The 24,721-nt window shown below is 40.4% G+C and overlaps 1 protein-coding gene across 2 annotated transcripts in view; it reads left to right on the plus strand.

Annotated features, from left to right (window-relative positions):
- Positions 1-24,721, plus strand: part of ca10a (carbonic anhydrase 10 (inactive)a) — a 344,554-nt gene that overhangs the window by 149,626 nt on the left and 170,207 nt on the right. For both annotated transcript variants that reach the window (XM_084740822.1, XM_084740821.1), the window contains one exon: positions 2,883-3,025. In XM_084740822.1, the coding sequence (XP_084596948.1) occupies positions 2,883-3,025 (143 nt within the window). The remainder of the gene's footprint in view (positions 1-2,882; positions 3,026-24,721) is intronic.

Raw genomic sequence — 24,721 nt, forward strand, 5'->3', positions numbered from 1 at the left:
AGCTAATGGCATCTATATGTCTTCTCCTTATACATCTGTGGCTACAGTTAGCGGTCATGCCGCCCCAAGTTTTCATGTGGCAGTGTTCATGTGGATGTCCAGTCAGCCTTGATGGTAAATACTGTCAGTTGCCTTCATGTACCAGAATGCATTGCAAGTGAGCTTTTGACTCCCACACTCATGTTGCCATGTTATCACCACCCTAGCTTATAGGTATTATTTTGTTAGCCAAGCCATAGCGTTAGGTGACAAAATTCTCATCGAGCACACCCCCTGGCTACCCAGAGATGGAGACTAGAAATCCGAACCAAAATGACCAGTAGTTCTTCTTTACACCCCATGACATCACTCAATGCAGGAAGAACATCAGATTTGGTTCAGGAACTCAGTACGTGCTGTTCTCCTGCTACCATTCCCCACTTGAATCAGCTAGTAGGACTGTGAGCTACACGGCTAACTGCCCTAACTAGCAAATGGCAGCTTTGTCTTCTCCTTATACCTGCTATGGCTAGCGGTCATGTTGCCCCCAATTTTCAGGTCCAGTCAGCATTGATGGTAAATAGTCAGTTGCCTACATGTACCAAAATGCATTGTAGGTGAGCCTGTGACTCCCACACTCATGTTGCTGTGCTATTATCACCCTAGCTTATAGCTGTTAGCCAAAACATAGTGTTGACAAAAATCCTAATACCAGAGGTGGAGACTAGAATTCACACTGAAATAGCCACTAGGTCTTCTTTACATCCAGTGACATCACTGTGACATCACTGGACATTCAGCTGGACATCAACATGAGAAGTGCCAAATTTTCCCTTTAAAGCTAAGCTAAGAATATGATTCTGAAGTCAGACAGCTTGCAAATTCTTTCTCCTGATATCTGTGGGAAACACCTTAAAATCTGCACTAAACCCCCAGCTAACCCCACGTTCAGGAAGCATACAGTGTCGTAGTTCTGTCTCTGTACAGCATGTCTGTAAGCACCGCAAACAAACTCTGTGGCTGCGATTTTTGTCAGACTCGTCGACTCGCCGAGCCTCTGGATTCACGCTGTGTCGTGTCTGCTTCCCTCTGATTCATCGTGTATTTGCATATTTTCAAATTATCTCGGCTTTTGTCGGAAATCTCTGCGGAATTTGCATAGCACAATTCCAGTGACTCATCTCTGTGTAATACTGTGTTCCTAAATGGAAAATGCCGCTTTAGGCTCCAGCAGATACTGTAGCAAAAAAAAAAGCTAGAGTTGCCGGTGATAAGCCTCTGCTTCCCACCCTGTTGAAGGAATTGAATTCTTGGTCCCGGTGGCCAAGTCTTACATAATAAAATGACTGGCTGAGATGCCTATCACGCCCACAGCGCTGACATCCTCTCACTGTGCCATCCTGTCCTCTCAGTCTTATAGTACATGTGTTAGCTGATTATAGGCTGGTTCCACTTCTCTCACTCTTGTAATATCTCCACTATTCAGGGCGAGGATTTCACCAAATTGCTAATAGTCAGTGCAGATTAGTTTCGCCCACGAGTTTTGTGATTCTCACCTTGTCATTGCCTGCTGCAGAATCATCCTATATGCCCCTGTCCCTGAGTATATGGGAGCCTATAAAGTTCAAAATTAGATGACTTTTATTGTGTCATTATGAGATCATTTTTCATGTAAAAAGAATCTTCTCTGTTTTTTGCATTTATTAGATGATTTTTCATGAAAACAAATCAGCTCTGTTCTTTTTATACTTTATGAGTAAAATGTTCATGTAAAAAATAAGAAAAAAGTTTTCTGTATTTTGGGGCTTATTTTCTATTTAAAAAAACTGCAGTTTTTTCATGAAAAATTATGTAATTAATTCCATTTTGTATTTCATGAAACATCTAATAAATTCATTTCATTTTTTCTCAAGTAAATGCATAAGCTTACCTGTGCTGTATATTGCCATATTATGTTTTGTGTTGTGTATCTTGTCGTGTTTACTGGTAGATAGCAATGCTGTTATCTATCTCCCATGTTCTGGATGCATACATTTTTTTTTTTAACTCAAAAATAAATTTGTTACTCATTTGTTATGCATATGGTGGTTGGTTCTTCATACTATGACACTTTTCCTAGAATTAGATTTAAAACCGAAAATAACAATATATCAGTTTGTTTATAGTAGTATATAATATGAAGTTTGCTCGTGTTAGACATGATAAACAGATTGTTCATCTAATCACCTGCCAAGTGTTTTTTGAAAGTGCTTGCCCTTTTCCAGAAAGTTTCTCAGGATGACTTCACAGATGGTTCTGTGCAACAAACCATCTGGTGTGTCAGGTTAGCCAATACACAGCCCTACTTGAAACGCTGTCATTATTGAACTTTTGTGTCATGGAGTAAGTGTGTGGGCGTTATCTTCTCGTGATTACACTCCTTCCACTCCTCTGGACAGGGACTGAGTCATAATATGACATAGTAAGTGTAGGAACAGACACATGTATGATATGACCACCTACTAATGGGGCCGAATATTATGCTCAATGATGTTCCAATTCTCTTTTAAGTTTAAAAACCCTGATCAGAAAGAAATGAGGAATGATGATGATATTAATGATGATACAACAAGAGTAAAGTCCTGTTAGAAATTCTTCTAAACTGTAGAATTTGAAAAAGATTCCGACGTCCAAGGAAAAATAATTTAGGAGCTATCTACAGGTTCAGTCCGAAAGTACTGCTACAGGCTATCAAACATTAGTTGAACCCTGCTAATTACATTTCTCCCACTGTGAGTCTGGCAGGTCTGAATTCAAAAACTGCTGAGGCACAAACTGCGTGACCTCTCGGCGGAACGCTCTGCTATCGGCTCGGTGCAGACCGCTCGCCCTTTTGATCACCTGCTCTGTCTTTTGTGTTGCAGTGCCGTCGTTCTGGGGGCTGGTAAACTCGGCCTGGAACCTGTGCTCGGTGGGGAAGAGGCAGTCGCCAGTCAACATCGAGACCAGCCACATGATCTTTGACCCCTTCCTCACGCCCATAAAGCTGAACACGGGTGGACGCAAGGTAAGGACACTCAAGCTGCCAGTTTGATGGATGTTGAGGCTTTGTTGACTCTCTTTTTGTTGCCGCTTGCATCTCTAAGATGTTGCTCTAGTGCTTGTCGCCATTGTGTTGGTCGTTGTTTCAGAGCTATTGTAGTTTGATAAGGTGTGTATCCCTGATCAATGCTCCTGACTGCTGTTTGTGTTGGCAAACAATGTGAGTTATTTGTCCAACGAACACTCTCCTAGAGATAAAATACAGAACAATCCACCTATTCAGGAATGCACAATGGTTGTGTTCTGGTTCGAGAAAGCCTTAACATTATCTTAAGGGCTTTACAGATGAAATCCTGCAGCCTAACAGCGGATTAGTCGAGCATATTGTTTATTATTTTCTCCTGTACAGTGGTGCACCAAGGACAGTGTGTATCAGAAATCTGTTCCATCCTGTGCCATATGACGGCAGCTAATTGGGAAGCCTTCACAGATGGGCTGCTTTCAAAAGTGCACAGTTGCATGGTGAGATTAATGTTATGATTAGTTTATGTTTACATGCCAGCATGAGTACAGGGTTAGCCTTGGGCAATGATACAGCATATATGACGCAATGCAGTTTACCACCTATGGTTCACTGCTACACTGATCATCTAACAGATCCAAAAATAGACCCATACAATGTCCTTGGACCCCTTATCTGATCTGATCTGGTCCTTGGTCCTCTTATTGGAGGCAGTGGTGGACGCAGGTTGGCCGAGGGGCAGGGGTGAAGAAATAAAAAGGGCTGTAGTGGAGCTGTGCACTGAAAGTCGTGGTGCATTTATGGTGAAACAGTTCCAATCCCTGGTTTAGATTAAATTTGTTTTATTATGTGTCTGAAAGTACAACATCTACTATACCTCTGTAATAAAAACATACAGGGAACTATTAACTATTTAACAATTTAGAGACACCTAGTGGTCGACTAAATTTCTAGCACACAGGGCAGCTTATATGGCACTGCATTGCATTGTCTCTATTGGAAGAGCACCCTAAAGGGCACTTCATCATGTTTTTACCACTAGAAGGCCCCCTAAATTGCACATTATCATGTTTTACCCACAGAAGAGCACCCAAGAGTGTACTTTACCATGTTTTCTACATTGGAAGGGCATCCTAAAGGGCACATTACCAGGTTTGTCCACTGGGCGGGCACCCTAGAGGACATTTTGCCACATTCTGTCTATTGGAAAGGCATCCTAGAGGATACTTTATCATGTTTTGTCCACTGGAGGGGCACCTTAAGATGGCAATTTGCCACACTTTGTTCACTAGAGGGACACTCTAGAGGGCATTTTACCACATTTTGTGCACCCAGATTGCACTTTATCATGTTTTGAAGGGCATCCTAGAGGTCACTTTGCCAGGTTTGTTCGCTTTAAGGGCACCATAGAGTGCAATTTGCCACATTTTGTCCAACGGAAGGTTGAAGAGATTGCACTTTATCATGTTTTGTTCATTTTGAAGAAAATCAGAAGGTATACCTGAAGGTACACTTTCATCAGGTATACCTGATGAATCTCCCTCCGACACACTTGTCATACATGCAGGTGTGCAGAAACCTTTTTTAATATCATGTTTTGTTCATTGAAAGGTCATCCTAGGAGGCACTTCACCAGGTTTGTCCACTGAAAGGGCATCCTAAAGGACATTTTTCAACATTTTGTCTGCTGACAGGGCACCCCACAGGGTACTTTACCACACTTTGTCCATTGGAAGGGCACTCAGATGGCACTTTATCATATTTTGTCCACTGGAAGGACACCCTAGATGACACTTGGCCATGTGTTGTACACTGGAAAGACTCCCTATAGGACGCTTAATCACATTGCTTGGGCATTGGGCCACCCGAGAGAGCGTTTTATCATGTTTTATCTGCCATAGGGGCAACCAAGGAGGTACTTTCGCAGCCTTTTTCTTGGCACATGGGGGCACCAGGGGTCCACCAATGATTGGAAGAGTTTAGTCATTTAGAATCAAATTGCAAATCTGACTGCACTTGGAGAATGTAATAGAATTGGTGAGGAAACCCGTGATTAGAATAGTCTCTCATACATTTTCTCACTGGCATAATTTCTACTTGAAATGAAAATTAAATTTAACAATTCCTCCTTTTGCAAGGGCTCCCCTGCTGCTCCCTCAAGGACTCCACTTTGAGAGCAGCTACCCTGCAGTGTGTCCGGAGTGAGGACATCAGTCACAATGGCACAATTTCATTCCTATTAGGATGAATCAGAGGGGAGTAGAGAGAGAAGTAGATAAGGTACACTGTGTTATTTAAGGCTGCATTTCAAATATTAAGGGACAATGCTAAAAAAGAAAATAGAATAAATATACTATACAAGCATATGTATCTCCTAGTATCTACAGATTTATATGCAACATTTAGATTATATGGCAATACATTTAGAAAATATGTAAGCTGAGAGTTTACTTTCTTGAATTATATGCAACAGTTGTGTGCAGCAATAGACACAAAGTGCCATGAATTTAAGCACTTCTGACCTTGTGGAACTGCACCATGATGATTACCACAGTAAGTATGGTAACTAGCTGGCTCTAGCATCTAAATTAAACAAACAAAACACAGTGTCTGTCATGAGCTCTGTATGGTTTAAACAATGAAGATGCAAAGTGTGTGCTTGTGTGGATGAAGGATCAAATGCACCAGAGGCTCAAGTGGTTTGTTGTGACATTTGGACTTGCACATGAAATTCTAAGTGAAAGTCCACCAAAGCGTGCAAGAACACTGGATTCATACTACATTCATACAACAGTGTGAAAATGTGAAATGTGCCTGTCTCAGAGCAGCACCAAAGAAAGATGATCATAATCTCCCAAAGAATCCATCTGAAATCTCAGATCAAGTGAGTGAGATTTTTTTAAATTTGAGTGACCATTGACTTCATTACTATATCTAACATGGCTCAGCTATTATGGAAGGCTCACACCAGCATCCTCTGAACGCTAACAGAATGAATCCATCTCAGCTTAATAAAATGACGTTGACAATGCCAAATTACTTGCTTCAATATTTTTTTTGTATAAACAAATGTTGTGAGTTTGGGTTGGTTCAGACAACAAAATTACTGGAGTAGGTTTAAGACAAGGCCATCAGTGTCTCTTAATTCAGATTCACACTTTGCACTCTTATCACTTGTGTAGCGCACAAGTTTCGACAGGGTGCTGCTGTCTCAAATCGAGGATGGTCATTGTGCCCTTACCAGAAATACAGATCGCAGCTTCTTCCTCTTCATGAATAAACTGATGCAGGGTGGAGATTTACTGCCACCTGCCAAAACATCAACCGGCTTGTTTATTCATTTGTGTTCAGTTACACTTAATTCAGCCTGAATGTCCTTTTAATTCAATTTCCTGTTGTTTGACCTCTGTTTCTCAGAAAGTGAAAAATATGCCATAATCTCTGTTGACGATGTGCCAGCTCCCTCCTCCTACCGGCTGAAAATGAACCTTCTTGATTCTTAATTTATCTTGATTTATATTTGATTTGTGATACCAAGACCGACAACAGAATATTGGTACTTATTGATAAAACACATGACTTATATGTGTATAATTTGGTGTTCACTAAGACTAATCCCTACATTACTGTCCCAATATGGAGGTGTTTGGTCAAAAATGATGGGTAAATGAGTGATATTTACTCATTTTATCACCTCATCTGCTTCTGTTCCTTGAAGTACACAACATGTATTCAGTCACAAACTACATGATCAATAATTATTGATATATAACAATATGAAGCTGTATCAAACAGGCATAATAGAAGGTGAGAAGTGTCCAACATTCCCCAGTCAACTTTTTAGTCATTCTGAGTACAACATCCAGGTACTGGCAGTACACCTCATTTTGCCATAAACGTCAATGTGAACGCACTTATGCAGTCAAAACAGGAAGCCTAAGTACAGAAGTAGGCAAATAGAGACACAGCTCATGTTTAGGGTTACAAAAAGTGCATTAGTCATGTGATGTTACTGAAGTGACTCAAAGATGAACGTCACGTGACGCGAGCCTTGTGATGCACATGAACCCAGGTCTTTTGTCTGAACAGGCATGAGGACTTAACTCCTTTTTTGCAAACAGCTGAGTGGGTGTCTGCATTTGAAACACTCAGAAAAGAATGTAGATCGAACTGCCCTTTAATTGGAAAGATTGACATAGCACTCACTGATAAGACCTAATACTTTTATTGTTGCACACATATGTGTAGACATGCATTCTTCTTACTGGTAATATGTAAATTCATTTGTCAATAATTTGGTTGTTGCACTAACAGGGTATGATTTGTAGTATTTATTCCCTAACTCAATTTTTTGCTATTTTTTTCTCTCAGATATTTGATTATGCTGTTTCACTGAATGTGTTTCTTTATATGAATGTTTTACAATATGAGATGACACATACATTTTACAGTGCAAGGTGGTATGGCCATTTAGTCACTTCTCTGATTATTGTTTGAACATAATATGTTATTTTCTCTGACATTTTTAAGCTCTTCTTACTATTTAGCAGGTCAGTAGCTGTTTGTTAATCGCCGGAAATGTCCTGGTTTGTGCTTAATAAGGGTCACACCCACAAGTAATACAAAAAAGGGACAGACAAAGGCTGAAACGCACATGTTGTTCTGCCGCTTATCACTGAGTGCTGATGATTACATGTGCACATTTTGAGTTTTTTTGATCAGCACCCAACTAAAGTCACTCAAGTTGAGCACACTCTGACTTACCACCAGCATGCAAAACTGGCGTTTGGCGTATGCACTGCATGCAGTTTTAAAAGTGTGAAGTCATGCTTTTTGTATGCAGAGACTGGGTTGTATAGGCGTGTGTGCATGTGGCTTGAAGACCATGGAAGAAGGGAAAGCCAATCAGTCAAAATGCAGTAGACTGGATCAGTGTTGTAGATGTCGCAGGTAACAAACCATTAAAACAGACCAGAAACTTTCTCCACATGCCTCAGATAAGATTGTTTTCATTTATAGTTTCTCATTAGCATCACATTTTTGGTGAGCTTTAATGACAACCAGCCACCCACAACGCACATTATCACCCACACAAACCGCTCCAACTTTCTCATTTATCTCTGAGAAAAGTTTCCAGAGTCCAAAAGCCATTTAGGACTCCTTCTTTCATTCTTCCTCTCTTATCTCCCCCTCTCTCCTCCCTCCTCTCCCTCTCCCTCTCTCTGCAGTGGCCTAAATGTAATCTGTTGTGTCTCCATCTCTCTGAGCACCTGAGCTGTCAGCCGGCGAACACGAAGCTGGCTTCACCTTGTCAGTGCTGATTCATCCCCGCTCTGTCTCTGGCTGTTTGGCAGCCAGTCAGCCTTGGCCAAACACGCTACAGAGACCGGTAAAGAGCTTCTGCTCGGCCTCGCCACGGCTCAGCTCGCCACCTCGACACAGGGAGGGAGCTTAAGCCCACTTTTTGCCCAGGAGGGAAGCAAAGGGGGAGATTAACCCTCCCCAACCTCCAACGCACGCATGCAAAGTGCGCAAGGAAGATGAACTTTTAATAGATTTTTGTGCTGCCCTGCATTGTGGCTAATGAATAGTTAAGGGAAATTTAATTGACCTCCAAAGAGAAATTTTAATTAATGACGAAGAGACATGCGAGGCAATGGATTGAAATCACAGTTATCAAAAAGGCACTATTAATTGAATATTTACCCTGCCATAGATGAGCTGCAATTACTTGAAGAGATTTTAATGAATTTAATCACTTTGGAGCCGGGGAGGTGGGAGAGAAAAAGTGATTTCGGAGCCCTCACTCTCCGCGTGAAGTGTTTCCTGCACATTTATGAATAGCGCTTATGAAACAGGATTAGATGCTGCTTTATTTTTCAAACTAGATGCACAGGGAATCTATTAGCACTGTGAAATTGGTGGCGTTCTCCACATTCGGGGGACGCAGGGGCTTTCTCCTGCTTTTGTTCTTGCACTTTGAAGTCAGGTGTGTTACAGAGAGGCGTTGTGAACATCAGTGCCGCGGTGGTGTATTCTGTAAAAAGGGATATTTAGTAATGACATCTCGTTAAATGGAATCCTGGGTTCGACGGAAGTCGTGCTTTTAAAGCTTTTAATCATCTTTTGGTTGCTAAACAAGCTCCAAATGCTTTTGTTACAATCTGTGACCCTCGTGAACACCAGGGGGGATTTTCTACCTCAGCTCCTGTCTCGTTTCTTCTTCTACTGCTCGTGAAAAGCATCTCGCTGTAATCCTGATCGACCAGATCTGACAAGCATGCGGGTTGGTGTGTGTCGAAGGATGTGTGTGTGCTGCTGGCAGCCCCGAATCTGCCTAATTACAGGGAGTGTTAGGTAGAACAACAAACAGCAGGCACTTGGATGGCAGCTGTACTTTCACTCTGGAGAGGAATAACCACATTCTCAGGCCAGCCAGCCAACCAATCAGATATCAGTCAGAGAGCCAGCCAACCAGTCGCCAAAGCTCTCTTTTCACATGGCTCTAATATCCAGTGTTTGGTGGCAGGTGTGTGTACCTGTGTGTGGAGCTGTCTGCAGGCCAGTGCAGCTTCTGCTGCCGGTGTTGGCTCGCTGCAGATGTTTGCAGGTAGCTGACGGGATCCATAAAGCTGCTCCTGGACCCATTGATAATTTTTTGGCTATAATTCACCGAATTCATTTTTCACCAGTCACAAGGCTTTGCAAATGGTTGGGTAGAGAGTCGAGTAACAGCGTATCTTTATTTCTATCCTTTTTTTATTCTCATGCATTATTGTAGGGCAGCCATTACAGTTTCCTGTGATTACTACTATTATGAACAGACGCTGTCAAGTCTGCAGCATGAATGTATTCTGCTGTTATTTTTCAACAAACAAGAAATTATCACCTTTATGTTTAACTGGTTGCGGTCTGCAGACGTGTGTAAGCTGTAAGTAAGAAGCTGTAAGTACACAAACACTCACCTCGCCTTTTTCTTCAATGTGTAGCAGTTCTGTACCAGTTGGTGCACCTAATTTTGAACTGTTCGGAGCATTTTAACCAAAAATAAATTAGTTCCAAATCCAAAAATTAGTTTTTCGTCTGGAATCGAAAACTAGCAGGTTTTCCTTGACAGGTCGTTGTGTATTGTGCAATGCCTGCCATTGATTATGCATCCTTGATTACAATGATTCTGCTAAAAACTGGTGGAAACACAGACCGAGGTTCCAAGAATCCTGACCGGAACCAATTCAACAACCGGAGATAATTTGGTGGAAAAACAGTATCAGTGGTAACTTAATTAGATATACCCATGCTAATCAAGTGTATGACAGCACAAGCAGCTAAAAAAGACAGTGTTGCAGCCAAATCCAGTACAATTGAAGTGAATGGTGACCAGTGACCAAAAAAGAACATACAAAAAACCCCACAAAATGTGTCCATACTGCTCGTGTGGTGTAATCCAAGTGTCTGTAAGCCATGACATTACAATTTGACCCAAAAAGACACCATTTACACCAACTTTTTACATCTTAAAACTGGTCACCATTCACTTCAATTGTACTGGATTTGGCTGCAACGCTGTTTTCCGCTGAAGCTCCAGGAGTGTTTTGTGAACTGGAGAGCTTCACCCATCCTCACCTCATCAGCACAGGGGTGAGGAGATACTGGGTGGATTTTCATTTTTGAGTTAACTATCGCTTTAATGTTATATCATGCACAAGATATTTTTACACAAAACATGATATTTCCCGAACCCAAACCAGGTAGTTTTAGTGCCTGAACCTATCCAAACTGCAACAATTTTATAACGTAAATGACACGTGTAATGCCATCTGGCTACTTTATTGGATTGCACTAGAGAGTGCAGGTGTACTTAATAAAGTGGCCCCTGGGTGGACCTCTGTCAGTCATGAGTCAGAAAATTTAGGAACCACTGCTAAATACCTTACAGGACAAACAGTGTTGAGCTGTCTGTCCTGGACAGGAGGTGCTGCTGGTCATCCTTACATCTTTTTGCTCTTTCCTCACCCCATTGCAGGATACAGGAAAACCAGGATGAAAAGCACATCTTTCTCTGGTCGAAAGTGTCAAGCGTAACTGATGTAATGTTGTTTTCTGATCTCTGTGATATCAGCTTTTGCCAAGGATGTAATGATCTATTCCATCCATGCACTGTTTCAAAATGTCCTCCCAACACAAACTGCTGAAAAATGTTTAAACTTTGTCAAGGATAAAACTTCACTTGACAAGTGAGGCATTCATTAGCATTGTCAAGACTTCCTGTGGTTTGTTTCACAATATCGGCTCACTGCTGTCTTCGCATTAAAATACTTCATGTGTTACTGACACATGCCAGATGTTGTTGTGTTCATACATAAACTCACATTAGACGACTGTGGTGTAAACATGCAAAGCTTCACATGTAAGGAGCTATGCATCAGAGCAGGATTTAATAAGTGTTATTGGTATCCTACAGAGGATGATGAAAAGAGACTCTGCACACCTGTTTGTGATTTATTATTTCTCCGAGAAAAATTAAGCATAACAACATGATGCATTTTCATATCCAAAGCTGTCAGCCTCCAGATCTATCAGCTGTCACAGACACTGAAACTTCTAATACATGTCAAACTGATCACCTATTGATCATAGCACCTGACACATGACATTACAAACACAAACAAAACACATATGAATAGTCTGAGCTGTTTTAATCTTGTAACAGCTGTTACTTCCTGCAGTTTCGGTGCAAAACCTACAAGGTTCTGACCAGATCACGGTTTAAAAACAGATAATTCTGTGTTCTGAGCAAACAAGGAAGCTTCCTTCTTGGATACTGAATATTTTGCACCCACTATCTTTGCAATTTGTCTATTTCAACTTTTGAATTCCAGCAGGCAGGGTTCTTTGATTTTGCATATGCCATGTGGTTTTGTTCCGTCCTCCACTCTGCTTCATACCCCACCAGGAGCATTTAAAAACGACATGTTTTTCCTGCCTGATTTTGTTGATTTGAGATGCGCTGTGATGCTTCTAGTAGAGGACACACTCACAAGTATTGTCTCCAGAATGGCTCAGCTCCACTGACTGTGGCGAAGCTGGAACCTGACGCTGCCATGTCTGGTGGAATGGAGCAGTGAGGTCAGTTACCACTCCACACGCACATCTCACTGATGATGTTGCTCAGAAACCTGCCTATACTGCACATAATCTTGGCTAAAAACAAATTTAGTCAACCCCTGCCTGTGAATCAATTAATGGTTTTAGTAGTGAAATCATTAGTGTCCACATGTCACATTATACTGAATGAAACATATACTAGAGGTGTGGACATGAGTCAGACTCCAGTCACAAAGTTCATGACGTTAGACTTGATTTGAGAAAATCAAATAGAACTTGCAACTCTCCTTGGACTGTAACACCAATGACTCCTGGTTTCACTTTGACTTGGCCAAAGACAACCCCAAAGATAATTTTGTTTGCGTACAAATACTATGAAGAGGTCAATAAAAAAACTAATCGCCTTATGTAAAATATGCAGGTTGAAAATTACAGATGGAGACGTAACAACATCCATCTTAGTTTGACATTTGAAGTTGAACAAAGAGGGTAAATTGAGGCTCTGATGTTACATTTGGTGAAGAGTGCATTAATACTTGTTTAGGACTTTAAACTCAAAGTTGATTTGACTTGGACTTCATTGTTAAGACCTGAGAGTTATTGTGACTTGCAAAATAGTGATGTGCTTCCACCTATGTCATATACAGGGCAGCAGCTCTCTACAAGCCACATTTGTCGTGAAAGTTGTTGTGAACTTTACTTGAATCCTTGATCTAGAGCCTGTTTGGCTGGTGAGTGTGACAGGGTCACATTTAAACTCTGGTCATGTACCAATGTTTGCTGCTGTACACATAAGAGTCAATAACCTGACAAGTCTAAGTCTGCAAACACAAGCTGATGTCAGCTGCAAAAGGTGGAGAACGCATTACAATAACGTAAATATTCAATTATGCAAATTGACGATTCAAATTAATTAGACGCCAGTTTGGGTTGGCTGAACCTGCGAGGTTGTCGCAGCATTACAAAAGGGAGCGGGCGCCACGCATGAAAACTGCAATTACCATCATCTGACTGAGGCCCGTTCTCACTTCTCAAAGCGGGAGATTGCTCTAATTGCCTCAGCAATGCAGGGGCCTTGAAGCTGAGGGATTCTTCTCATGTCTCCGGCTCCACAGATAGCTGGACGTGTAACAGCGATGTCGGAGCCAGCATCCATGGCATATCCATCTGTGGGCCTGAATCTCAATTACAAACTGCTCAGCAGAGGGACAGAAGAAAGAGGAGAGGAGGGGCAGGAGGAGAAGGGAGATGGGGGTGGTAGGAGGACCGAGATGGCAGGATCCAGGGTATGGTGGCCCAGATGGTCTCAAGACATTGCTGTTGGTGTGTCCTGATGCAGAACACAAGCAAAGACCCCAACTGCTGAATTCTTAAATCTGGAATGGGAGCCCAACCCTGTCAGAACCGAAAGATGTCTTGTCCACATACCATCCAACAACAACAATTAGCTTGTGGAAGACAGATGGTTGTGGCTTCCTTTGGGACAACATGAGAAAGGTAATTACACAGATTGATTGTACCCTAACAATCAACTGTAGCTGTCCAGCAGCTACTAAAGGGAACTGAGACAACTGTTCCGCTACAAAAAGATTAGAACAATCGCTTCACATTATGACAGTATTCCATCACTATATGTCACAAATTGCTTTCTTGACCTTAAAGCCTGTGTAGAATTTGGTCTGAAACTGGTCTGGACAGGACACCGAGTTAACAATATAAACTGCACTAAAAGTCAGGAAGTCTCTGCTTGACTATACAATTACACTGCCAACAATTCAAATACAGCAGCTTCGTCAGTGAGTTCAAACTATGACACTGTAGTTACCCCCCTAGCTTCATTTCTGGAGGCACCCACTGATCTGTTTTGATGTCACTGAAGACAGATGATGTAATATAAAGAGTGAAAACAGTCCACATAGGGGGCATGGATGGATGGATGGATGGATAAATGGGTCAAACAGCCAGGTTTTGAGCCCCATGTGAAAGCAAAAGTCAACACTGACTTCTTTTCAACAAAGTTCTGACAAAGTTTAAGTTGTTTTTGACTTGTGTAATGTACATAAGTGATGTTACCTGTTTGTTACATTACAATTGTTAAGTTGAGTAAGTTATGCTATGTATGTTAACTTATGTAACATACATATGTTAGATCACGTATGTTCATTACATTACGTACATTAGCCTACAAAAGTAGGATATTTATTTTAACCCAAACATAAACTTTTCCTAAACCTCCCCTAACCTTTTTTCTAAAGCCATGGAATTTTTCATCTTGGGAACATGGAGTTAAAAGCAAGTGTATCTCTGGCATTACGACCCTTAGGAATCATAAAACCTCTGGACCATAGTGCCTTAGCAAGTTAGGCCTGAGACACACTGGCTGTTTAACCATATGTTCGCATACATATAGCACTTATTTCTGAGGATGTGCACAACCATCGCTCCTAACAGACACAGGACATGCGTGGCAGTCATGATGTGTATGGATACATATAGATGCATATGCAAACAGAAAAAAACAGTATCTCTGGCTTTAGGACCCTTGGAACATAGGACCTTGAGAACATAGGACTCCTGAAACATAACACTTGGGAAACTTAGGCCTGAAGATACACTTACTGTTAAACCATATGTTTTGCGTTCGCGTACATGCAGCATTAATTTCTGAGGATGGGCACAACCATCAGTCCAAATGGGTGGAGCATATGCAAGGCAGTCATGATGCATATATGAACACATAGGTCAAAGCAAGTGTATCTCCAGCTTTAGGACCCTTGGAACATATAATCTTGGGAACTTCAGACATTGAGAACATAAAACCCTTGGAATATAGGACCTTGGGAACTTAAGACCCTGCAAACATAGGACCCTTAGACCATAGGGCCTCGTGACCTTAAGACACTAGAAGGACCTTAGATACACTCCCAATGTTAGTAAGATCAGCTCTGAAATAATGTCATGTTTAGCACTGGTGAAGGTTATCACACAGCAAGTCGTTCTCATGGCTGAAACATGGACGACCCACACAGTTCATTATTCCCACTGCAAATAAAATTCAAACCCTCCCGCCTATAATTGTGTAGATTTTGATCAGCTGCTTGATCTGCGCCACCTCAGGGGAAACAGTGGACTTGGACTCGAGTTCAAAGTCGATTCAACAATAAGATGAAACTTGTGATTGTGTGTTCTCCACATTTATCTGTTCAGACAAACTTCAATCAACTGTGTGTTCTCGCTCAGCATGGGGTCCGTCTTTCCTCCCTGGTTGCTTCCGGCCTCAACACACCGCTGCCACGCCGCTGTGTTTTCATGGCCTGGTTTGACGTATTGGACTAGAAGAGTGTGTGCAAATATATTGTTTTTGGGGATGTTTGGATGAAAAGATGACCAGTGTGTGCAAAGGGTGTGTGCTGCAACACATGGTGAGATGATTCATAAGGAAATGGGTCAGAGTTAGTTTTGCTGCTGTCTCACAGCGCAGACATGTAGGCTAAGGGAGGACACTGCACAGCATGATTCTCAGGGCTGCCTCCATCTTTGCTTCGAGAAAATTAGAAAAATTAGGGAGAAAAGATTATCACAAGATGGTCCCATGATTGCAATATGGAGAATATTACAATTTATTAATCTACATAGGACGTGTGATTTTTCCAGTGTTGACAAATCAAAATGAAATCTCATGTGATCTTGCTTGGAGTCTATCTCAAGTCTCTGTGCAGCCCTTATAACTTGTTTGAAAACTTCTCCCTGTCTTCCTCCCATTGGTGGATTTCCTCTCAAAGAGCTGGTAATGACATCCCGAGGGAGGAAGCTCTGTAGTCTTGTGTCTTACGGGGTTTAGGGCTCAGCTGACGGAGGGGCTTTCCGGGCCTCCGCTGACACTGATGCTTCTGAAAGGAGAGTAGCCATTAGAAAAGTAGATAGATATTCAGTAACTCTTTTAATCTGTTTGATCATTGTAAGTAATTACAAGTTTCAGCCAGAGTTTTACTCTCATCAGGACATTTTTGTTATTCAGTCTCTTTATTTTACACTTCTAACACGTTTCACACAAAATATCAGCTTTGAACAGTAACAAAGTAAGACAGGACGAAAGAAGCATGAAGAAAAAAAAATCCACAGCTCCTCTAATACACATTTGCTTTAACACAGTATGAGCAAACTCAGTTTTGAAATTCCTTCACCTGAACACAAACACCCTCTGCTAATGTTCAGGGAACAACCTGTTGACAAATTATCTCTTCTTTTTCTGTAAAAAGGTTGGTTACAGTTAATTTACCAGTGGAAAAAGTCAACATGGCATCTGTAGCTTGAGGTCCCTTACAATCCAAAGTGTACTTTTATATTTGCCCTAATAATCAGATAGCAGTTCAAATCATTATGTATAATCCGAAAGAAGAAGTCTATTATTTTGGTTTTATGCCCATAAACATGACCGTAAAGGTTAAGGTCTCACAGCTTTCATTACTGTTGCTCAGAACCAACAAGCAGACAGACCAAGTTATCGACTAGCTGGTGAACAAGTGTGAGGATTTCACAGCTAAACAGGGTGACATTTTTTTTCTCCAAAGGTGGTTCAGACCAAAACAGAGCTAAAACAGAGAGAACATTGAGCTTTGAGAGGCCAGAAACACGACTCTGAATGAATGCTATTATTGTTCCATAAATGCAGGGTGTGTAAATAAGCAACTGCTTGCTAACAAGTTCACCACATCAACTTTATTAGCTGATATGTCAATGTTGTGTTTACACCATCCTGTCTAATTAAACAAGTGGCTTTCTCATAAGTAATTGAAAGGTAATTTTCTGTTACATAATTAACAGTGAGCTAGGAAACGGCTTTATGTCCGTAGCCACAGAGGACTTCCTTACACCACTCTATCTGGGTCACCAGCTCCGTGATAATTCCTCCAAATGCTACCTGTGTAAGAAACATGGGTCTAATCTAACCAAATCAGGCTGCTATAATTGATGAAGTCAAGCCAGTGCCCGTTGGGACTCTCTGTGAGTCTTTGTTGCTGATAAAGACGAATTATTTAACCTAACAAGGTTACTAGACTTCCCGGAACTTAGATGTGTAAGTCAGTAATTAGAGTGCAGTTACTGGCAGACCTGTCACGCCAACAATCCCACACTGATGCGCATGCAGATGTGCGCAGTGGGTGCAGCGCCACCATTATTTTGGAGTGGGGGGGCGGGGGCAGCTGGAAAAGCGCAGACAGCTTCCTGACAGAGTGGCAGATGAGAGAAAAGAAGAAACACAGGCATATATTCCTACACTGTAAATATCAATCCATCTCCTCAGCTCTGCAGGTTTACAACAATACTAATTCTCTGGGAGGACAGGTGGCGCAGAAGAGGAGTGTGATGGAAACAAGCACAACTGCAGCTGCAGATGGAAAACATTTAAACATACCATACTACAGCTTATAATAATACACAATATACTGACAAGTACATTTCCATAGTACCTCCTTAACATGTTGAATAATTCATATATCCCAGTGTCTTCCTGGGTGTGGCTTGAATACAATACTAATCCCATATTAATGCATAAAAACTAGATGCAGCTTCTGTGTCTGAAAAGCGAAGCCAAAGCGGAAGTGCTATGATCCTGCATTCTTTCTAATGGCCAGCAGGGGGCGACTCCTCTGCTTGCAAAAATAAGTCTTATAGTTGTGAAAATGACCCTACTTCTCACTTGATTTTTGATGTTGGTAAACCGTTTCCAAATTACTTTATGATCTTGAAAATGACTATTTTAAAGTCTTTTTCATAAAAGTATTATATTCAATCGGTAAATTATGGTTCAATTTAGAATAAAATAGATGATAAAGCAGGGTAGGTTTGCAGTTCAGCTCTGGTTTTCAGTCAGACATATTTTCCAAGTTTGAAAAGTGAAGCCAAGGTAGGTGTGCCTTAAACCCGCATTCTTTCTAAATGCCATCAGGGGGCGACTTGACTGGCTGCAAAAACAAGTCTCATTGTATGTACACTTAGAGGAAAACGGTCCTATCATTTGATTAATGACCTTTCTAAGGCCATTTCTGAAGCTGAACCACACTGCAGGTTTTGAAAGTTGAATAATATCTATAATGAATAATATACACTGAACATTTTATAAGGTTTGCTGAAAATTTGCTGAATTGATCATTCATTTATTGATAAAAACCAAAAGTACAGCTGGGGCTGATGAACTGGAATTTTGAACTGGTGGTGCCTGAAGATAAAAAGTTGGTTCATCACCAAAGTTTTTACCATTCAGCTTGTGGGGAAAGTGAATTTCTGTACCAAATTATATTCCAGTGCAAAAGCTGTCAAATTATTTCAGTCTGGAAACAATGGAGCAACCAACCAGCCCAAAAGACATGTTAAATAAGTGAGGGAATATTAGACAGACTTGGGAAGTTGTTTTGTTTTTTGTCTTTTTTTAAAACTATCATGCAAATTGGATGATCTAATGATAAGAAGTCAAGGTTTACAAAGTTTTTACAAACTACCACAGACACAGCTATTCAGATAGATACTCACAAGCTTCACCAAGTAGTAGTTCTGATAAACATTATTTATATTTAATTTAAAATTCCACTAGTAGCAGGTGGAAACAATCCAACACTGGAATAATATGGAGAACTCAACTTTTGTGAAAACTAGTAAAACTCCTAGCATCCTAGAGTTTTGACCTCATAAATGCAAGGTCTTCAGTTCAAAATGAGAGCCACTGAAGAACACACAAAGGAATTCAAGTTCAAGTCTTAAGGATATTTTTTTTCATGCAGCCTCGACAAAATCACTACCGCTAACATTCAGAGGAAGGTCATGATGTTTCCAGTGAACTGAAGTTCATTGGGAGATTTTTCTGAGAAATGAAAGCAAACATGCAGTTTATTATCTGGAATTGTTCCAAAACTTGCGTTTTTTTTTTTTTTTTCTATACTTGTTTGTTCTGTTCAGGGTTGCAGAGAGCTGAAGCGTATCCCAACATGCAATGGGCGAGAGTGAAGGCGCATCATGGATAGGTCACAAGTGTAGTGCAGGGCTAATTCATATCACCCAATCTTTAGAATTGGGACAAATCATGTTCTGCCAAAAAAAAAAAAACACTTTAAAATCACTCAGCATAGTTGAAGAGTAAAAATCAAAAAATTCTCAACATACAGTTTCGTCCCATTTCTTAAGAATGAGTGATATAAAAAAAGATGTTCACTCCCACACATTATAGGTCAATTGAGAATTTCTAACTAGTCTGACTTTCATGTCTGAAGAAAATACACATCCAGTCCCAGAATAGATGAACTTTGGAATATGATGAAAGCCAACTGAATCTAGGAGTGAGTAGGTCTACTACTCTACATGAATATATGACTAGTCTGAGTACTCCATATACTGTCTGTTCAAGAGTTAGGTCAGAACACAGCGGCTGCTGGACACGACCCACAACAGAATTTTCAATATGCCCAGTGCTCACCAGTGACATCTGCATGCGTTTACTGTGATTTGCTCTGACAGTTCATACACTGATCTATTTCTGGGATACAGCTGCCCAAGCCAAGTTATATTTTCTACGGTAAAACGCACTGCTGAATGCACATTTTGGATTATGCACTCTATTATTTCATATTCATTTATTGCTCATCCAACTGTTATTCATGAGGTCCCTCTCTATTGTAATGTCACCTGTTAAAGAGACATTCCGCTCGTTTTACCCAGTGTTTAGTGCTACTCAGCCTGTGTTGTATAATGGAGGGGCTCTGTTAAAAGTATACTCCACCTGATTAGTATTTCACTCACATGATCATTTCATGATACTTACACAGATGGTTCATCCAATTACCTGCTAAATTATTTTGAAAGTGCCTGCCCTTTTCCAAATAGTTTCTAAGGATGACCTCCCAGATGTTTGGCTGGTGTGTCAGGTTACTTGGCATCTACATTACCCACAACATGATCATTGACAGTTCATTTGGAAATTTGTAACATCCTAGTAATAGTGAAAGCAGCTTTGATTTCTCAGCCTCAAGCAACTAACAAATCACCATGCACCATGCTAGGCATGGTCAACAAACGTAAGGTCTAGGGGTGGACAATATGGTTTTTGGCTTGTACTCGATTACAGGACTGTACTTAAGCATTATTTTGAGGCCATTCTTCTTTACTTGAGTATTTTCATTGTTCCATTGCTGCTTTATACTTCCACTCCACTACATTTGTTTCATTACTTTAGTAGTTACTTTGCAAATTCAGATTATTAATACGAAATATAAATCAACTAATAAATTACAATGGATTATTATACAATAAATTACCCAGCAATATGCATACTATATAATTAAAATGCCACCTTTACCAGCTGGAATATTAATGCAATGAACACATTAATCAATTCATTTGTCAGCAATTAGATTTTTTAAAAAAGAATTTTTTAAAAAAGTATAATTGAATAATTCTAAAAATGCTGAATATCGGATCCGATAATCTATCAGACCAATAGTTGACCTACCACTGGTCAATAGTTGGTTTATTCAAATTCAATTTTGTGCATTTTCCTCTGGTTCTACAAATGTCTGTAAACAACTTTTTTTCCCAAAAATCTGTAAAAAGACTTAAATGTCTATTCTTTTGGACTGAGACTAAAAGAGAAAAATTCTGCCTTACAAACTCAAGCAAGTTTGTGTAGGTTGGTAGCATTAACAAGGCATGGAGAATCTAATGAAAATATGCAAATGGTGGCATAATGGGAAATGTAGGACCCAGTGTTTTTCGAGCTTGACCCATACTGGTCAGTATATTTCAGTCTCTGTTGCACTCTTTATGCTCTGCACCAGCGACAGTTGTGGCCAGAGGCATTGTGTTTTCAAGTTGTCCATCCGTGCATCTGTCCATCCCACTCTTGTGAGCGCAATATCTCAAGAATGCCTTGTAGGAATTTCTTCAAATTTCAGAAGTTATCCTAGTTTTACAATCGGTCTCTTTTGAAAACACAGTATAAAACCAATCATCCAGTCTGCATATGTTTTTTATTTTATCTGTAGCTTGTTTTCCAGCTTGTAAGTTCAAGCTGCTTTTGTGCTGCTTTCAGTTTTGATAAATGAGTGACGTGACAAAAGCACAAAGACGATTTTTGTATCTGCAACACATAAGCGATCTTTTAATCTCTAATTGTTTATGAACTGTATGTTTTGCTGGATGACCCAAATGCAGCTTTTCTAAGCTGTATTTGTCCACTCTGTGACACCTTCGCGTGCAGCTCGCATGGCTGTCGTTCGAATCTACATGTTTTTCACTACTTATCTCTCATCCATCACAGCGGCTGACGGCCAGCCCGTGGCCCCCGCTCATATATCCGTCAGCGGAGACAAGATGGATGAGAGTCCACCTGCTCCGTCGCTCCCCTCTTCTACTCACACACCCACCTTTTTTTTCTCTTTCTGTCTCTCTCCCTGCCATAATTCCATATTCTCATCAGTCATTTCACTGGGGTCTCCGGAGCCTTCTCGGACCCTGATGGTGGGGTAATAATAGTCCTGTTTGTATGGCCTGGCTGTTTCAGTAGGCACAGATACATAATTGGGTGTCATTTTCCCCAATGACACCTGATTTTGTTTGAATCCTGCGCTCTGTATTTTCTAAGATAGTGGGCATTACAAAACAGATATATAAGCCAGCACTTAGTCCCCAGTCCCCAGATGCATTACTGTCTTTGTAGTGAAGGTGAAACGCTTCAAAGGAAGAGAGCTCCTCTACCTTCTGGCAGCACGTCTTTCTGGGTAACCTGTCTTTTCTTCTCTCCACAGCTGTGCGCAGGCAACAAGTTAATCTTCTGCTCAAATCCACACGTTTAATACGCCGAATTAATTAAACCGCTGTTTGCAGAAGCCTGTTTGACATTTCACTGACGCCAGCCTCTACAGAGGAACATGTGTAAGAGGAATCAGTCAGAATCAGCAGCGGCGTCATCACAGTGGAAATTAATTTATGTGCGGTTGTAGGCAGCGATAAAAAAGATAATATTGTCTATAAAAGATTTTTGTTGTAGTTTTATGTCCTAAAGCTATACCTGTTGTTTTTATATTGTCCAATTAAAAACAAAATCCAAATACTTTGCTTCAAAACCTGCTGCTGGCAGGTAGTATCACATAAAAGTATATGGCAGTGATGCACCAAGCCGATCTGTTGCATCTCTATCAGGGCCAAATTTTAAATTGATCAGCTAAGTAAGTCCTTATCTATTTCTGACCCTCGATGCTGTGATTCCAAAAATATACCCTGCTGACTGGAACCTGGAGGCTTCCCAAGAAACAATGTTGAGAGCAAGTGAGCGGCAGAGCGGTCCAAGCAAATGAACAACTAACAGTTTAAATGGCTGATACTGACAGCAAAGCAGGCAGTCATTTCTCAGGTGTATCATACCTCCAGAAGTGGTAAAAGTACACACATTCTGTGCTTAAGTACAAGTACAGATACTCGTTTTTTAAAAAAAAGGTACTTATTCAACTTGTTTACTCAAGTAAAAGTGGAAAAGTACAGGCTCTGAAATGTACTTAAAGTATAAAAGTAAAAAGTATCGTTCTGAAGGGATTTCCATCAGCAGTTCCTATGCAAAACTAACTGTACCTCATCTTTTATCTGCAGTCAAGTCTCCCTGTCTTTTTGTTTCGTCTTTCTCGTCCTGATGCATATTTTTTTTGTCTTGTTATGTCTTTTGTGTAGTCTTTTGTGTTGTTTTTCTTGTTTGTGTTGTTTGTCTTTTTAAGTCTTGTTAGTTTTACATCTTGCTACATCTTTTATGTTGTTTTCTGACTCGTGTCTTTTACATATTTATGTCTTTTACATTGTTTTTTGACCTGCGTCTTTTTTGTCTTGTTATATCTCTCCCATTGTTTTTTGTCTTGTTACGCCTTTTTTGTCTTGTCACATTGTTTTTCATCTTGTTACATCCCTTTCACATTGTTACGTTGTTTTCATCTTGCATTGATGTATACACTAAGAAAGCATTTTTAACATGTGTTACTGTCCTCTCCATTTAAGTTGAAATGAAATCAGATGAGACCCTAACTCGACTTGATACCCAACTCAGGTGCCATCAGGTATCAGTAAGGACCTAATTAGCCCCATGAAGGTTTTTTGTGCTATTGTACTCTGTACTCTGCTTGCACTGAAACTGGGCGTACTGGCCGTTTTGGACACTATTTCCAGAAAGTCCATACATCCAGTTGCTAAAATTTGCTATGAATATATTTCCCTGTTGTTCCTGATGTCCCACTGTGTGTTCCCTGTGAACATTTGTAATATTTATTACTGAACCCAAGTCAAAAGTGCATTCATGGTAGATGCACAGCCACACAAAGGCATTTCTGAATGTTTCAGTTACAAGTCAACTGAAGCAAGGTCACCTTCTTCTTACCCAGAATCCTTACAAACTCACCCTGTCCTACAGGGTTGCATTTAGCGATACTGATGACATAATGATGCATTTGCCAACGCTATCGGAGCTGTAGGGATGCACTTAAGGGACTGACACAGTGCCGGAAGGGTATTAAATATGAACGCTGCTGTATTGCTAAAAATAATGACATTCCCATTTACAATATAAAATATCGACGTGGGTTCACATCTGAGGACACAGCTCTTACAGGCATTACCATCACTGTACATACTGTAATTGCTGTGTTCAAGTCACTTAATAGGTTGAAAAGAACATTTAATAGAACATCTTGTTCAGGAAGTCAAAGCTTATAGAGAAGTGGTAAATGAAGAGAAATGAATGTTGTTTGCATTTGCTTACATGATTCACTCAGAATCCCATGAACACCTCCACATTTTCCTTTTTGTCTTTAGCAAAGTTCACCTGTAAAGCCATGGCAGCGTTGTTGAGGCCAAGTTAACATTTACAGAGTTATAGCAGTACTGTTGTGATTAAACTAATCTTTACCTTTAAGTCATAGCATTGGTGTTGAGGTAAAGCTAACATTTACCTTTTAATGGTATTAAGTTAAGCTGAAATTTCCCAAATTAGTCAAAGCATTGGTGTTGAGATTGAGCTAATATTTAGCTAATATATTTTCGTCATTGTAATGGTGTTTACCTTTTAATCATAGTAGTGGCTGTGTGGTCAAGCTAACATTTACCTTGAAATGGTGTTGAGGTTAATTTACCAGAATGGTCAAAGCAATGGTGTTGAGGTTTGGCCAACATTTAACTTTTAGTCATCACGCTGGTATAGAGGTTAAAGCTAATCTTTGTGGTTATAGCAATGAGCTGAGGCCAAGCTAACATTTACCCAGTGACAGCAGTACTGTTGTGATTAAGACAATATCCTTTTAGACATAGAAATGCTTTTGAGGTTATAGCTAACATTTACCTTTAGACTTACACTATATGAATATATAGAAGTGGTAAATGAAGAGAAATTAAGGTGGTTTGCTTTATGATTCACTCTGGATCCACTCGATACTTCGTCTTCTGCTTTTTTCACACTCCGTTCCTCTTTGTCAGTCTTTATTTTCAATCTTTCAGAATAATTACAAAATCTCGACAGGCTTCCTGTGTTTCTCTATCAGTCTCGGTTCCTGTGCTGTCTTAGTGGATGTTTTT

The sequence above is a fragment of the Lutjanus erythropterus genome, chromosome 17 (assembly GCF_056507025.1).
Source record: "Lutjanus erythropterus isolate fLutEry1 chromosome 17, fLutEry1.hap2, whole genome shotgun sequence".
NCBI lineage: Eukaryota > Metazoa > Chordata > Actinopteri > Lutjaniformes > Lutjanidae > Lutjanus > Lutjanus erythropterus.